General features: G+C 32.0%; 1 protein-coding gene across 1 annotated transcript in view; it reads left to right on the top strand.

Moving 5' to 3' along the window:
- LOC128987405 (cell adhesion molecule 2-like) overlaps positions 1-17,419 on the top strand; it is a 310,456-nt gene that overhangs the window by 64,014 nt on the left and 229,023 nt on the right. Inside the window, exon 2 of the mRNA XM_054408234.1 lies at positions 14,256-14,420. Coding sequence (XP_054264209.1) covers positions 14,366-14,420 — 55 coding nt within the window. The 5' untranslated portion in view covers positions 14,256-14,365. The remainder of the gene's footprint in view (positions 1-14,255; positions 14,421-17,419) is intronic.

Raw genomic sequence — 17,419 nt, forward strand, 5'->3', positions numbered from 1 at the left:
AATGGCATGTAATAATAGAAATAAAATACAGTATCTTAACATTTAAGTAACTTGTATGAAATTTAAATAACTACACAGCTGCTTCCCTGTCTTAACTTGACGATTACGTACTGTACATGATTTAGTTTCCCTGCTCCGTAAAAAAATATTAATTGAGATTTTATTTAAACGTACGTAACAACTATTAGATTCAGTTATCGCTGCTAAGGTGTCAAGGAAAGGTTACTAACTACTGATTATAAATCTCGGTTATAAAGCATTGCTTTGAAATGCTTTTACGAAAGGTACTGCCAACTGCCACAAAACACATTTTAGGGGAGTTGTTTATCAAAGATATGCCATTTTGATTTTTTTTATTAATGTTTTTAGAGCAATACCGTTTAGCACATACAGCAGTACGGGCTGACTCATGTCACTATATATAATCATACACATGGTTATGTATGTCCAGACCTTAACGTGCGTGAGGTCGCGTGATTAGTCTAGCGTGTGTCGCTCATGTTCCCTCGCGATTACCAACGATTTACTGTTCACATAAACACGCTGTCGATAAACCTACCTAGTTAACTCTACTTGTTGGACGTTATAAGTTCTTTTTCTCAACGGTTGTAAACCCAAAAGCCGATTTGTAACAATGATTTTATCAGTTCTGCGAAATAACAGGCAAATTAGTTCAGAAATAGTTTAATTTGTTTGTTTAGTAATAGTTCATTAACTTTTTAGTAGTTAGTAGCTATTCTATGGGGTCATAGTCATTCAAATTTGAAAGTCACTAGTTCGTTTCCAAGCGTAGTCGATTCTGAACACGGATTCTTTTTTCCTTTGGGGTACCAATAAATTATGCTTTCTATCACAATTCGACTTTATTAACTTTATGGGACAGACAGGTTCCTTCAAAATTCATAAATTTCTATGGGCAAAAGGAACAAATTATCGTTTCTAGACTTTACATATCAAGTGTACATGGATAAAAAATACTGTTACAAACTTTTTCTTGTAAGTTTGCATTGTTGAGAGGAATTTCAAGAATTTTTAATTAATCATAAACTTTTGTACGAAGTTGTTTGCTCCTGGGATATTTTAGTGATCTCTACGAAATAAAGCTTTAAATCGTAAATAACAATTATTTCTGAAGGGTCATATCCCATGAAATTTAACAATGATAAGCTTCTTACTGCTTTCAAGATTGGAATTCGTATTATATTCATAACATGTTTACCTATAAAACATATTTCTCTTTTTACGTGATTATAAAATTGATGGAGTTCAATAAGAGGCTTCAATTATATTTTACGCATCAAGAAAAAATTTCTGTGATTCAACCTAAACTGTAAGAAAATTAACTATCAGTTTAAATTTCCTAGTTTATTATTCTGACCACACCAAGTATCGAGGCGACTCATTATGAATCTTTGAGAGTATAAGCCAAATTGACGAAACGCAATAAAATTAAGCTTTAACAGAATATCCTTGAGCGTTACGACCTAACTTCCGTTCGCCGCTTCCTAAAGTGTTTTATAATGGAATTTTGACACCCGACCCCTTTCAATCTTTAAACTAAATCGTGATAGAACTTCCAAAAGCTAAATTATACGAAGTTTTCGATCGAAGAAAAATATTTCAGATTTCCTGTTGTATTTTACCCTAATTACAGATATAATTTTTATGTTAGCCTCCGGATGACGTAGAATACTGGTGTAAAGACCAATTATATAAATTGTTCCGAAGTCAAAACTATTTGTGTTATTGCAAAAATTTGAATTACTAATAATTTATAATGATTAATAATGAACAAACTAATATGATTTGTAGGCCTACGTGTTGTCAAAACTTTAGATGACTGTTATTTAGTAGATTCCTGAATTGAAAACTTATCACCATTTCTATTAGATAGCTATTGGAATTCTCTTCTAGGTGTAGATTACTATACACTTTACTAGCCTCGAAACATCTTCAGCCTATCAGCTTTTTATCACTAAACAATTTGTATTTAATTTTAAGTCTTGTTACTTTTCACTCTAGACTATATACTAAATCCCGCAAGACATTAGAATGGAAACTTTTAATTCACCACCGTTTGCCATTACAATTTGCCTTTAAATAGAAACTCCTTTGATTGGAAACTCAGTTTCGTTCCTTTAGAAAATCGCAGTACTTTGGGGCTCGCGTTGATGCGTGCATTTGATTGTTGCGTGTGTCAAAAGGGGTTACTTCACAAAATAACAACGCAGAGTTGTTCATTATGGCTGGCCATTTTGTTTCTGTGAGTTGCTTTTCACTGAGTTTCTTATTATAAAAAACTTTATAATAAGTTTAAAAGTGATAAAGTTTTTACTTTATCACTTTCTAAAAATCACCCAAAAAGTCTCGGTTTACCAAAAGTATATAAAAATCGAACATAGGTTTTGATTAAATTTCAACTGTTTCGCAATGTTGTTTTAATGTCGTCTTCATATTCACAGTAAAACAAGTGGTGCTCAAAAAAGACTTTTTTCATAATAATTTTTTTGTACTGAATTCCTTGTAGGCAGTGAATTAAAGTCTGTAGGGAATTTAGTTTTGATCGAGATCCTTCAGAGTTTTATGCTCAAAACTCATTTGTTAAGGGGATTTTTTTAATTAACCAATTTTTACGAATATAACAATATTGTTGGAACCTATTACCTTCTTAAAATTAGTCTAGTATTGAGGCAGTGAGTAAGACACCTTCTTGTTTACAGAGCGAAGTTCTATTCAAATTAAAATACAATAGAATTACATTAACTGACTTTTTTGTGTTACGATTTTTTACTAAAGCTTTCCTAAAATAAACAAATGTCAGACCTGAGGAACTTCATACGATGTTTTGAAAGATCCCATGGTATAACCAAAATATGATGTATGACCAAAATAAGAGAAAAACATTCCTCTTAAGCTACTTTATAAATATATTCATAGTCTCAGAACTTGGAAATATATTTGGTGGAGTTCTGGGTTTATAAACAGGAAAATGCCTATGGTTATTATGAAGATATAGATCGTCTTTAGTGAAAATTATTAGCTTTTTTAACACAAACTCACCTTAATTCTAGCAAGATTGACAACAAACAAACATGCCGTTGCTGCTGACATACCGCAACATACCATATTGAACATACTGTTGTACGTTGTTGTTGATTGGTTTAGATTCTATCTAATTTTAGCAAGATTTAGACTACTAAATCTTACCTAATAGAAACACACAGGCATAAACAATTTTCGTTTTGTGCAAAGAAGAAAGAGGTATTTTTTTTAAGTGCACTAAGATTGGTAGATTAGGTTTGGATAGCTTAGAACATGATAATGATACATTTTATCAGACCCTTTTCCCTGTTTCTGATCAAAACGATCAGAACACAAATGTCAAATACGCTTTCTTATAGTAAATGTTTCTCTTTGGCAACCTGCGATCACAGAATTTAGTTATTTTGTTTGTAACTATTATATTGTTTACCATTATAATAAGCTTACCTAACTACACTAACATTGATGAATTCCAACCTATTTTTTTAAAACACCTGTTAAATTTATTAATCCTTATATATAATTCTGTAAGAAAAGATTTTTACCAGAAAACTGCGGACATCTGGTAAGTCGCAGAAAAGTGGAAGGGTTCTTAAATTAAAGGTCTTGACCCCAGGGACTCGGGAAAAATAGCAAAATTCCCATAACGTTACCAGAAAACGAGATATAACGTAAAATATCAACCTTAAGAAAAGCACGGGGACTGAAAAACGTCTGCATTCTAATCAGCTGTTATTTATTTGCAATGTTTACATTCATTCCATAAGTCAATGTTGTTAAATAATGTTTCAAAATGAAATGTATTTGTTAACATGTTTTCCCTTTTTATAATGAGTGAAGTAATTAGACAGGGTAGGGGAATACCTGCAAGACGTGGAAGAGTATCCAGGAATTCAACTGACACAAGAAATGCTGAAAGAGAACGTCATGTTAAGGCCTCATGAAAGAAGTTCACAAGCTGGTTTACAACCTGCCTTCAGAAGAACAGTGAAAAATAAGTTAATTGTTTTTTCTCACGATCTAGGTCCTCTTAACAGCACTTGCATGCATTTTCGCGCATTTCACTTCGCAGAGGAGGCCACAAATGGACATTCCAACGCATATTGCCTCAAAAGACTCATTACAATGTCAACCACAAGTAAATGGCTAAATAAAAGAACTGTTTATACATGATTCTAACTTCATAAAAAATATTAGGCAATACCACAGTGCATGGCTTTTGCGTCGCTTTCCGCTACACAAACAGAGATTCCGGGAAATGGGCCTTAAAGTTTTAAAATTCAGGGACAAATCCATGGATATATTTCTGACTTACTACCCTGTCTTCATATGGATAATTAATTGTATTTCATTGACACATAAGAAGCAACTAATATACGACTCAAACGGAAGGAAAAACCAAGATATAAAGCAAGAAACACTGTTAATTTTAAGTAACATAAAATTGATAATTTTAAAAACATATTTCAAATATATTATATTGTAGTTTTATATTTAGTTTTTTTTTTCTAAATTAGGGGCTATGGCCCCTACAGGCCACTAGTATATTATAAGGTCGTAAGCAGTAATTTGAAATAAATTACGTACAACATTCTGAAACACCAAGACGCACGTGGAGAACTCAGACATGAGAGGGAGAACGAAAGCTCGCCGTGACATTCTCTAATTGACATGTAATTACAACTCTATACTTACGCAATTAAACCCTTTTGTGACATGGTTGAAACAATCCAGTGGAATCGGTTCAAATGAAAATAACTGCGCTGTAAGGGGAATGGAATTAAAAAACAACTTGTATTAAATACCTTAAACAATTTAAATTAATAATTTAAATAGAAAATGTTTTATTATTTTTCCATGTCAAAATCAAATAAATGAATTGATAAGCAGAAGAAAAAAAAGAAAAAAACTACGGTAGTTTACTTCTTAAACAACTTAAATATTTACTGTGCATCTTCTTTGATACGGGCTAATTGGAGTTAGTAGTGATGTGGTTAAAAATATTTATCATTTTAGTTAATAATTTTAGTTCTAATAAAAAGCATTGCTGTTACAAGACCGTTTGGGTAACCTATGTGTTTAATGTATACATTAAGTATTGCATTCAGAATATACAACCATAAATACAGTAGTTGAGTTTTAGGAAGAAAAATACTGAAGGTACTATTTTTTTTAACACCTTCACATCCTAGGGGTCTAGTTCTAGCCTGGAACTACATTACTTCGAACTAATCTTGGGCTGCGGCATTATTACATGGATAAAATCCATTGGTGGCTGGCGGGATTTGAACCCTGGACCTCGGGCTCCAAAGCCCCGCGCTATACCACTAGACCAGCTCGCCCCTTCGCTAAACTTAAGCTGCAGTTTAACTGCGTGCTAGAGTGTCATAAAATATATTACAACTTCCATTAAGCTGTCAAATTGTGTGATTAGGCAAAATCTTCCTAGATAGAGTCTGGAAGAATGAGGAGTTGCTGTAAATTAAAAATTATCAATGTACATATGGAAACAGCAAATTTCGTAATACTTCACAAATATTTGTCCGAGTGATTCAATGATAATATAAAAGTATGGGTTCTTTGGTATTATACCAACTACACCTAATGATCACACTTGATATATATAACCTAACCTACCCTAAGGGAGGGTTGGTTTGGTTAATTTACGTTATTTTAGGTTAGGTTAGGTCATGTTGGATTAGGTTAGGAAGATTTTGTCATTTAAACTAATTTAAATCTTACTTAGGAGTTGATTTATCGGTGTGGTCGGTATAGTACAAAAGTACCTAAGTATACTGCTTATAATATCATTAACGATTGCATACTAAATATTGAAGATAAATCGTTATACAAATATTTTAAGCCATTTAAAAATACGTTCATCAAATTTAAAACACACCTATAATACTAATCAAAGTTTACGGGTAAATCGCAGCTGGTTAAAACATAAATCTGTGTAGCAGTATAACGAAACAAATACTTGTAGGTGGATATAATAGAAATTAACCTAACCTATCTACATAATACATTATTTATGTTCCTTTTTGCATTCGATGATTACAATTTAAATACTTGTATAAAAGTCAAATCAATAGGTCGTGTGATTGAATAGCCTTTTATATATCAATGATTAAACATTTTGAACTAATCAGTACATAACCAAGATGTAAGGCGCATGCTTATCGATATAAAGGGAAGCAGAGTAAATTTCTTTCCTTGCCCTGCCGAGAACGCAATATTTAATCGAACGTTGCAACGTTCAGCTCATTTAATCCGGCTGAGCGCGTTTTGTAAACTTCTTGATGAAAACAATAGATCGTGTAAAAAGTTTGAATTCCCTAAACAGCGTTCGTTTTAAAAATCGCTCATGCTTACGCCGAAGATTTCAACCTATCGAAGCAGGGTGATTTATTGTTTGCTTAGATACATCATTATGAATAAGGAAAAATAATTTTAGTGTACAATAAATTGTTATCATGCTAAATATATGAGTTTGCGTAACACGTAGTTAAAATATTATAAAATGTATATCAACAAAGTTAGTATGGCAACTATAATGGGTATCAAACCCACAACAATGTTAAATTATTGAATCACATAGTTTAAGATAAACATTTATTTCGGATTATTTCACTGTTTACAAAAACATATTGTTATTTTGAACACACCAAAAAATATAGAGATATTTTACATCTAACTTTCACATCCTATGACACTAGTTCTAGAGTAAAACTGTTTAAGCATTACTTCAGGCAAGTCCTAGTAGGGTATGGCATTATCACATGTATAAAATTCATTGGTGATTTCCCGGATTTGAGCCCGGGACTTTAGGCACTGAAGCCCTGAGCTCTACCTCTAGACCAGCTCGATCCCAAGATAAGGATATACAGAATAGAAAAAGACAACAATAACATAATTTACAATATAAATTAGATAATGGATTAATACCGACCTATGTTTAAGAGCTATTGGTTGGGAGCCGTGAAGTGTCCAGTGAATTCGCTTGTAGTTTTGTTTCGTAAAGGGTAGAACGCTAAACTGTGATGGATTTAAACTCAAAGCCGAGTTCCCAACAATCGTTGCAACTTGAGCATCGCCAAAGCTGGCCCAATACCGTGGCGTAAGCACCAGGATTTACCATGAAACATAACATATTGCATGTTTACGACATAAGTTTCAAAACTCGTAGTAGACGTCATACAATTTGAAACTTTTCTCAAACGTATTTTATAATTTTCAAATTGTATTTTATGTATGTGTAGAATTAAAAACTATCAGCAATTGATTAGATGATATTCTATTTAGCAATGTAAACAATTATTGTAGGATTATATTTTGGATTGAATTTAAAGGTTTATGGCACATTTTAATAAAACCTGCATATTCATTTTACTCAACTAAAATCTCCCCTCTTTCAAACCCGTTATAAATGAAAAAAATCTTACTCAAGACCTTGCTCTAAATATTCAGCATAGCTATACCAATCGTAAAACAAGAAACTATCCATAGTCAATATTTTGTCTACATATTCTTAGCATAATCTAACACAATAGATTTAACTATCAGTAAACCTAGTCTTAATATTTTAGAAGTAACAAACTGAGGTCAAGTATTTGTAAAATGGATCTTGTTCTAAACAATTCATAGTCTATCATTTTGGTTGCAGTACACACTTTTAAAGCGTTTCTCAATAGTTTCAAATTAGTAGTTTTAATAATTTAATTCTGTTTTTGAGCAACATGCTTTTAGGCGAGGTGTTATTATTCACGTAGATTATTGTGGGCTTCACTCGCCTTTATTTTTGTCTGTGATGTCCGGGACTCGTCAAAACACACATAAACACACATATATATAACACAAAATGCCGTGGACGACATTTGTATCGTACTTGGATCGTACTTGGACCTTGATGCCGTGGACGATTTTGTGTTATATATATGTGTGTTTATGTGTGTTTTGACGAGTCCCGGACATCTCAGACAAAAATAAAGGTGAGTGAAGCCCACAATAATCTACGAGAATAATTTCATTGATCAACTTGTTTAAGCAATTCACTCAGGGTTTTTTAACACATGTGTTTTTACAAATTATTTGAAGTTCAATGTAAAAAAATATATAACACCTATTAGCAAATATTATTTCAAATTTTAATTTTGTTTTATATTATAACTAAACCAATATAAAGTGAGTGGATTTAAACCACATAGACATGATCCAACCATCCTAGACATAATATAAAAATAATTAATGAATTAACTAATAGCCTTCATCAAATTAGATATGTATTTCAATAACATCAGTAATATAACTTTTGTTCAAAATTGGTTGAGGTGGGAAACAATATACAGGGTGATTGGTACTCAGTGTGACAAAATTTTTTTGGCGTAAGTACAAAGTAAATGAAGTGTGATGATGCATATCAAATGTTCCAAGTCTAAAAATTAGCTTCACAAAAAATTATTTTATGTTTTTCAAAAATAATTATGCTTTTAAACTTAATACAGCGATTTCTCAATTACCTGTATATGGATTTGAGTAGACAATGTCGTTTTCGTGTTCTACATTAAATTTTGAACAAGAATAATAGAAAATGACGGAGGGTCGGTTGTAAAAAATCCATTGTAAATAGATTCAAAGATAAAAATTAAGATGTTTGATAAAAATAAAAAAAACAATGGTCTATTACAATTTTTGACGCCCTGTATACAAGAAAGTGTCGGAATATGTTAAAAACTGCGGCATTTTATAAGCTTTCCAACCATATGCTACACCATTGAGCTTTATGTCTGCTTATGTACACTTTAGTGGTTTAAAGACTACAAAGCATGGTGTCTTTAACATTTAAAACATAGAAAGTCGGCATGTATTAAGCAAAAGTTGTATTTTTGTTTCTGCTTGAACAGTAAAAACCGTAAAAAATCCCCTGTTTTCTGGTATTCAAACCACTAAAACAAACAAAAGAATATCTAAACCTCAATAGTGTAGCATATGGCATATGGCATATGGTTGGAAAGCTTATAAAATGGCGCAGTTTTTAACATATTCCGACACTTTCTTGTATACAGGGTGTGAAAAATGCAATAGACTATTGTTATTTTAAATTTGTATCAAACATCTTAATTTTTATCTTTGAATCTATTTACAATGGAGTTTTTGCAACTGATCTTCCGACATTTTCTATTATTCTTGTTCAAAATTTAATGTAGAACACGAAAATGACATTATCTACTCAAATCCATATACAGGTAATTGAAAAATCGCTGTATTAAGTTTAGAAGCATGGTTATTTTTGAAAAAAAAAAACATAAAATCATTTTTTGAGAAGCTAATTTTTAGACTTGGAACATTTGATATGCATCATCACACTTCATTTACTTTGTACTTACACCAAAAAAATTTTGTCACACTGAGTACCAATCACCCTGTATATTTTAACTGTAGGCAATACATTTTTAGGTTTATTTAGTTCCCAAAATGTATAGTTCATTAAATTTTTTAGGTAGGTTTTCGTGAATATTTTTCATTTCAACACTTGACAACCTTTATTCAAATATAAAACCTCACCACAAAAGTATCTACATACAGCTGCGAGGCGATACAAAGGTGTTGTGGCGAGTGGAGACGGATGTAGTAACCTTTGCGCGTAAACAAACCCAGTGTGGTCTAACACACAGTTGTGTCTTTTAAATTCCCTCGTAGTTTCCAACATGAATTTCCCTCCTTTCAAAATGTTCAAAGGTACATTCTATTTTGTTTTCTTTATACTTTGTTCAATGTCCACTGGCTTTGTGATATTGATAGTTGTAGCGTGCAGACGTATTTTACTGTCGTATATAGTAGCTTAGAACCAAAGAGAGGTAGAATCTGTACGTGTTGTTTAACTATGAAATAGTGAACTTACTCTCTAAGTATTCTCAAAAAGATTAGCCTATTACTAATATTTTTGCAATTCATGTCAAAAATCAAAGTAACAAACATCACTCCAATATATACCAAACTAATAGTGTGTCAGGCTCTTGAATAAAAACTGCTTTATTTAGTAAAAATTAGCATTTATTAATAAAGTGGAAAACTTGACACTACATCTTGATCAGAGTTCGTTCATGAGATACAAAAACACGAGACATAATCCTAGAAGCATAGAAAAAAGCTGAAATTGTTTAAATCTATACAGTAGTACCAAGGCAACAGCCTTAAATCAAAGACATAATAAATAAACATTATCTTAATATAAGTATATCACTTTATAACAAATATTAACAAGCTGTGTGGAAATTAAGAAATTTTAAAATATTCACTAACAGGTCACATACGTCCCTTCTTACAGAGGAGTGTGGTGGCTGGTGCAGGAGTCCGGCAGGATGGTGACCAGGAAACTTGTGGACCAATAGGGTTGTGAGCTGAGAGCGAAGCTGACTAAGCTCTTGAATGACTCTTTTCCCAGATTAGGTCACGTAAATTGTCTTCTGAGTCCTTGGAGGATAGTCAGCATCGTGGTTAATTGCAAACAGCTGTTGAAGCTGTCATCACAAAATATTGCTTCACATTTAAATATCTAGTGCACTGAGAGATATCTAAAGTTGTTTTATGTGCTACAATATCTACTCTCCGAGGACTCTTAAGCGTTTCTCGCAAAAATGACAGCGTATCAGAAATTGAGATACAATTCGAGGCCACCAGAGATAGAAATAATAAACACACCATAATCGGACGCGATGTGGAAACATAAATAAAGATTTTTCAAGAAGAACTGTTAATATTGGAATTATACTAATTTTAAATAATAACTTCGCCAATATTTCTGAAATTTCAGAAATATTGGCGAAGTTATTATTTAAAATTAGTATAAATAAAGATATTTCATAACGTTTAGTACACAATCACAAGTAGGCCTACGTTCAAATTTTAATCTTGTAACGCTTAATTACGTCAGCTTATTTTAACAATGACTCATTATATTAAATTCAGTAATATTATTGCATAGGATATTTTTATATTTTCTCTATTCCTATTAAACTTATTCAAAATACGTAAAAAGAAACTAGCAAACCTAGTTAATTAGTTCTGAATCAATCAGTACTTGAATGATTTTAAATCGTTTTAGTCGATGCCGTTTTTTAGCGCTCTGTAAACTAAAACTAAAACCTGAGTAGTTTCTGCCTTATTCAACCCCATTTTTACAACTAAAAATCGTGATTTTTCAGGTATTTATTATTCGATCTTTTTGAACTTGACATTGACGGAAAATTAAAAATGCAAAATAAAGTTTTTTTGTTTTTTTTTTTTAAATTAAAAATTTTTGAGTAATTTAGGTTTAAAAACTTTAAATGGCCGCCATTTTGAGATTTAAAGTTGAATGAAGATGATTTTTACCCCTAACATAGGGCTTCTTTACTTTAACCTACATACCAAGTTTTATAAAGACTGGTTGAAAAAAATCCAAAATTAAAATTGTTTATACAAATTATACAGAATGGCGGATATCTGGTTAACGAAGCGGTTTTGGAAAAAATGTTATTAGTTATTTTCTCTTTATTTTGACCCATAGAACTATTTCCCGGAGTTTGGCAGTTTACTTATGGACCTTACAATTTATAAGATAAGTGTAACGGTTAAAGTTCGTTTCTAAATTAAATGGTAGATGTAAAACCCTTTTTACGGCGTTTCCAACGAACAAAACCTGTTTCCTCTGCACCCTGATCCCGTTTCAAATCACGGATGTAACGGTAAGTTTTTAACATTTAAAAAATGTTAATTTCTCGCACAATTTATTTCTTTCTTCAGGACCTACATTGAGAAGTTTTCTGACCAGAGTGAAGCCCAAGAACAAAGATCAAGACACTAAAAATATAGCTTATAAAATAATGCTTCTAGGTGTCAAATGAGGCGACTCAAACCGTCAAATACATTCAGAATGGTGAAATACTAAACTGAATTAAACCTAATTAATTAGCAAAGCATTTTGGGGCAAATACTAAAACTTTACTTCTCTTGATAATTTTTTGTGGGGGTTCAAAAGACAAGCAGAATTAGCAAAATTGATCAGCATCTTCCAAGTTTGAATTTTCTCTCGTCTTTGAAAAACTCTTGCCTTTCAAAATGATTATACATATGGTTCTTGCACGGTTGCAGAATTTACCTAGGAACTACGTGTGCTTTTACCGGATTTTCTATCGTTTAGCTGATCCCCAAACGTTGTTGTAACTGGAAAGCATTTCTATAGGGAAATTACTCCGCAGAATGGCCTCTCGCAACTGAAAACGGCATTATTCACAAACTAAAGAATAAGTGGGTATTTTATTTATAGTCATTGAGAATACACTAGTCATCACAATCCATTCTAAAACTACATAACATTCATGATCACCTAAAACACTAAAATGTCCCTCATTAGCTTGGTAAAATCATAAATTGTCATTCGTTGTTATTTACATTACATTTATTGCTTTGAAATAAAAAAAACCTTTGCTGTTAGGTAGCCTTGACACTATTAAAATGAGCATCCTTTTTTACAATATAACGGTATAAATAGTTTTTAGGGATTTCTAGGGCCCCAGTGTTAAAAATTCAAATATTCCTTCTATCAATCTAATAATACTACGAAATTCGAATAAATGTGTATCTTAATCTCGTGGAAAAGTTCATTTGTAAAATTGTATAATTTATACCCCTCTTGAACCGTATAAGGACTGTACAAATGAGTAAATCTTTAAAGATCCAACTTTACAAACATAGCTATAAATAAGGTCGATCGGGACTCTTTGTTTTAAAGTGTTACGCTGAACTAAGCACGATTTACCGAGGATAACTTTTTGGTGACTTTAAAGCCCAGTTCACAAACAATACTTCCAACTCGGCCCTACAAAGCAGTCCCATATTGTTGAGTAAGCTCATGGATTTGGCGGGAAACAGTTTCATGTGGTGCACATGTTTATGGTGGTTTATTACGAATAACACTTTTCCATGATTATAACTACTACAAAATATGTACCACTATTTATCTAAAATTTAATAGGATAAAAATACAATTGTTTAAAATAACAAATGAGGTAGTTGTGATTATATAAATGTTGAAATAGGTATTGGTACCCTAAAGGATTTAAATATCAGTAGTATAAATTTTAATAACCTTATTTTGTTGCCTATATTCTCAATGTAAAGGTTTTATTCATCCTATGTAAATTTTGCAAGCTTATCTGGCACCTTCAGGGGTCTTCATTATTCATATGTTCTATAATAATGACATTAACAATAATAAATTTTAATTTTGAAACTTGTATGACACAAAATTCTAAACGTGATAGCTTAGATTAATGGAGATTAAGGAGTACAGTAGGTCAATTTGTTTAATGTATGGTGATAGCTATAATAATTTAAAGTTAAAACTTCATAATAATTCTTCTTCATTGAACCCATGTCATTTAACGTATATAACTAAATATAACTATCTAATGTTATTTCATCATTAAAGAACTATGACGATTTGATGTTTATTCAAACAAAACGATCTCAGACGAGGAAATAAACAGACCAGAAACGGTTCGGTGTGAAAATTCATCATATCAGCAGCTGGAATGGTTCTCTGTTTTTTGTTGAATCTAACTCTACGGGAACAGTGATAAAATAAAAATAAAAATAATAGACTTAGAGAATCGTATATTTGTGAAATCACTGATTATTTATGTTTGGCAAATTATGTGTGGTATCTGGTCAATTTCAATTTTTAAACTCCAGGATCATGTTAAAATAATGACTTCTGCTTTTTTAAGAAATTTTTTAAAACTAACAACCTAAGTTTAAAACTTGGTTGTGGGCTATTTGTCTCTTTTTGTCTACAAAGGTGGCATTTTTACAGGATAAATCAAAGGAGGTTGTATTTAAACGCTTTTAGGGAAAACTGCCCAAAGTGTAACCCCATGAACTACTTGTTTTATCAACATTCAAAGCTTACAGTAATAGAAAACTTACGTTAAAGACTCGGCCATATGTTATATTCCCTAACAAAACAACTTCTTATAGATTGTAATCAGAATTGTCAGATCCTCTGACACATCCTACCACCCAGACATGTGAGCTATGACGTAGAATGCCATATGTTACTCGGAGCTGACCTACACAGCCGATCACCTGGTGTCATTCAAGTCCAGCCAGCCATGAAGTCTGTGACCAATATGGTACCTCCATATGTCTACAATATATGCTGTATGTTACAGGGACCTAGCATGTGTATCGGTGACCGGATGTGGCGTCAAGTCGAACTAACGACCGAGAGGCATCGCTTCCGGAGCGAGTAATCGAACCTTTGACCTCTGAGCTGTAAAGGATGGACTACTGGACCTGTCTTGTTCTTTGGCATGCTCTCGCCATTCTAAATCATGGTCAGTGAACGTTTATAGCCTTTTCTGTGGTTGACTGAACTTTAATTCTTCTAACTTTTGATTTGTATTTTTTTTTCATTTCCTGCATTTTGGTGGTAGGAACCTCATGATTTTTTTTGTCATAGCTTCCAGTTTTTTTCCGGAACGCTAAACATGTTCAGGTGTGCTAAAAGAATTCTGGGACAGGAAGTTGTTTGATTTAATAAAAGTTATACAACGCAAATTTTTAACTATAATATAACTTTGTCTAAACAGTTGAAGAAGAAAATTTATAGATTAAACATAGCATTGCTTAAGGTAAAACAAATAACAATGAGTAGTAAAATGATGGTGGAAAATAAAACTCAATTTTACATAGATGAAATTTAATGTCCTCACCCATTCTCACTCACCCCCGTCTCCAAAAGGTTCGTTTCTCGGTTTCAAACAGTCAAATTAAATATGGACGCCCTAGTGTCATAGAAAGACATCCACTTAAGTAGTCTTAGAGATTTGTTTGAAATGAATTAATTTAAAGTATTTTGAGCTTCAAAATACTTTGAAGACTTATTCCCTTGAACTGTCTATATCATTTTTCCCTTGAACTGTCTGTAAATTTTTCTTTATGTTTACTTTTTTATTACGTTGTTTTTATTAGTCAAGTTAACATGGTTTCTTTTTTGTAATTCTAATTTTTCCATTTCCCAATCCAACAGAAGTGACAAGTACGTGACAATATGTCGCAGTGTGCAACTCATTTGCACTTTAAAATATAATTCGTTGAATCTAACCTGCTTCACCTGTATACTAGTGCTGCTTTCAGGCTTTAGTGGAACTTTATATATACATTCCAAAAGTTTTCTAAAAATCACAGTACTTGTTTAACTAAATAATTATTCAGTTTCATAAAAGAAAATTTGGATAATGCTCCAGTAGATTGATTTGAACACCGATGTGCAGCGGAAATAACCAATGTGGTACTTCGTTGATTGGTTATTGCCAATAGGTCGTAGAACCAACAAAGACTATTCTACATTTGATGTAGTAGTGGAGCTTTGGGTCGCCTTTAATGATCAACCGTATGCATACGACCACAGACAATTAAATAGCACTTTCTTTGGTACTGTGCACCATTTATGTTGGCTACACAATCGGTGGGTCAGTAAATTGCTTAATGTTGATACATTTGTTATAGCAATTGTATTACAATTAACCAAGAACTGTCAGCATTCATTTGGCAGCATTTAGCAGGTCAGCATACAAACCATAAAAATTATGATCTCTTAAGTCATGTGTAGTTATCGATCTTTCATGTAGAAAAAATCCATCATAGGCTAAATATGCTGCAAAATTGCGATATACACAATACAAATGATTAGACTTTGTTTTATTGGAGTCAAGTGTGGTAGTAATCAGAAAACCTCTTGCCATCAGGAGTAAAATATGTTGTGAAACCGCTCTTTTAATATACAACCAAAATGGCCAATGCGAAAGGTCCAACGAGTACAGATGATCACCAAAAATAGTTTTGAGTTTACTTTTCTGATGTGTTTATCAAACTATTTTATTCTTCAACAAGCCAAATAAGAAGAACCCTTAAATGTCAGTACAAGGCCAATTCTAATTACTGTTATTGAACTTCCAATTTAGGAAATGAGCCATCAATAGTCTCATAGTCAATAGCTCACCAATAGTCAAATAGTCTCATGGTAATACCTGGATATGGTAATACCTGGATTAGGGACCGATTTACTCTTTCATTTTGAGGTTCCTTTTAAATTAACTATTTTTTTTTATTAAGAATAAATATGACATGTGTAAAGAGTTATTTTTGAGAAAATCCGATCAGGCAAATAGGAATTTTCTTGTTCTGCAAATTTCCTGGGGCGGGGGTATTTTTAAACCCGAAAACTTTTCAAAATGGCTTGAATTTTAGCAGTTAACATCAATAGTGAATAATGTATGTCAATATGAGATTGTTATGTATCCAAACAACTTTTAAATAAAAACTTCAAGAATCTCTCGCGTTATACATTTGAAAACTTGAAATGATAATAACTTGACATCATTTGAAAACATAGAAGTTGTTTGCAACTAGCAAAGTTTCTAAGTAATGCATGTTCGTATTTTCTGTCTAGGGTAGGATTTAATTTATTCATAGTTCATTACGTATTCTGTTTGAATAAGGGCCCAAGATATATTACTGCATTATTGCTTATTTTATGAAGTAGTATAGAATTGAACATGAAAAGTTGAATATTTGTAATATATTACCAATACTTAAATAGTAACTCCTCTTTGTCAAAACTATTGATATCTCAAAATGCATGATACTGTAAAAAAAATTGAAAAGCTAATTAAATGCTCGAATATTTTATACAATTAATTTTCCACTTAATTAAAACCTCAAATAACGAATTTAATTTATTTCAATATGTTGCTGCGATTGTCCTTAAAACTTATATCTTAATATTTTGTTATTTAAACCGCCCACTGAAATAATATGAACAAAATTAAACCAAATTAAATGCAAAACCCAATTAGAGGCAATTTCAAACAATCAATCCACTTTTAGTACTACAGTATCAAACATCAAGCGTGCTAACCACATTTGCCCTATAGAGGGCTTTGAAGCCAAAGTGGCTACAGCAATGGCACTATGGCAGCCATTGAGTTGTGTATAAAGTGAATTGTGGTTTTGGGTAAACTACCAATGATGACCTCTAATGATAATTTTTAATCAAAATGTCAGTATATTCATTATAAGTGCTTTAGAAATAGGAATCTTTTTATCAATTGTTTCACTTAATGAAACCGTTTTATATAACAGTTGGAGCTTGTTAATGCAGTTCAGTAGTCTGTTTCTGATATGCTTACATAGCTTTGATATTGATTGTTTATTAGGATATTTTAAAGGTTGCTGACTGTGTACTCATCCACTTTGGGTACAATATTGAGCTAAGCAAGTGGTTAGGTTGTACATGAACAACAATCGACCAAACCAATAAATAATAGTTATA

This window comes from Macrosteles quadrilineatus, unplaced genomic scaffold (assembly GCF_028750875.1).
Source record: "Macrosteles quadrilineatus isolate MER2022 unplaced genomic scaffold, UCM_ALF_1.0 Scaffold_2__2_contigs__length_208266976, whole genome shotgun sequence".
NCBI lineage: Eukaryota > Metazoa > Arthropoda > Insecta > Hemiptera > Cicadellidae > Macrosteles > Macrosteles quadrilineatus.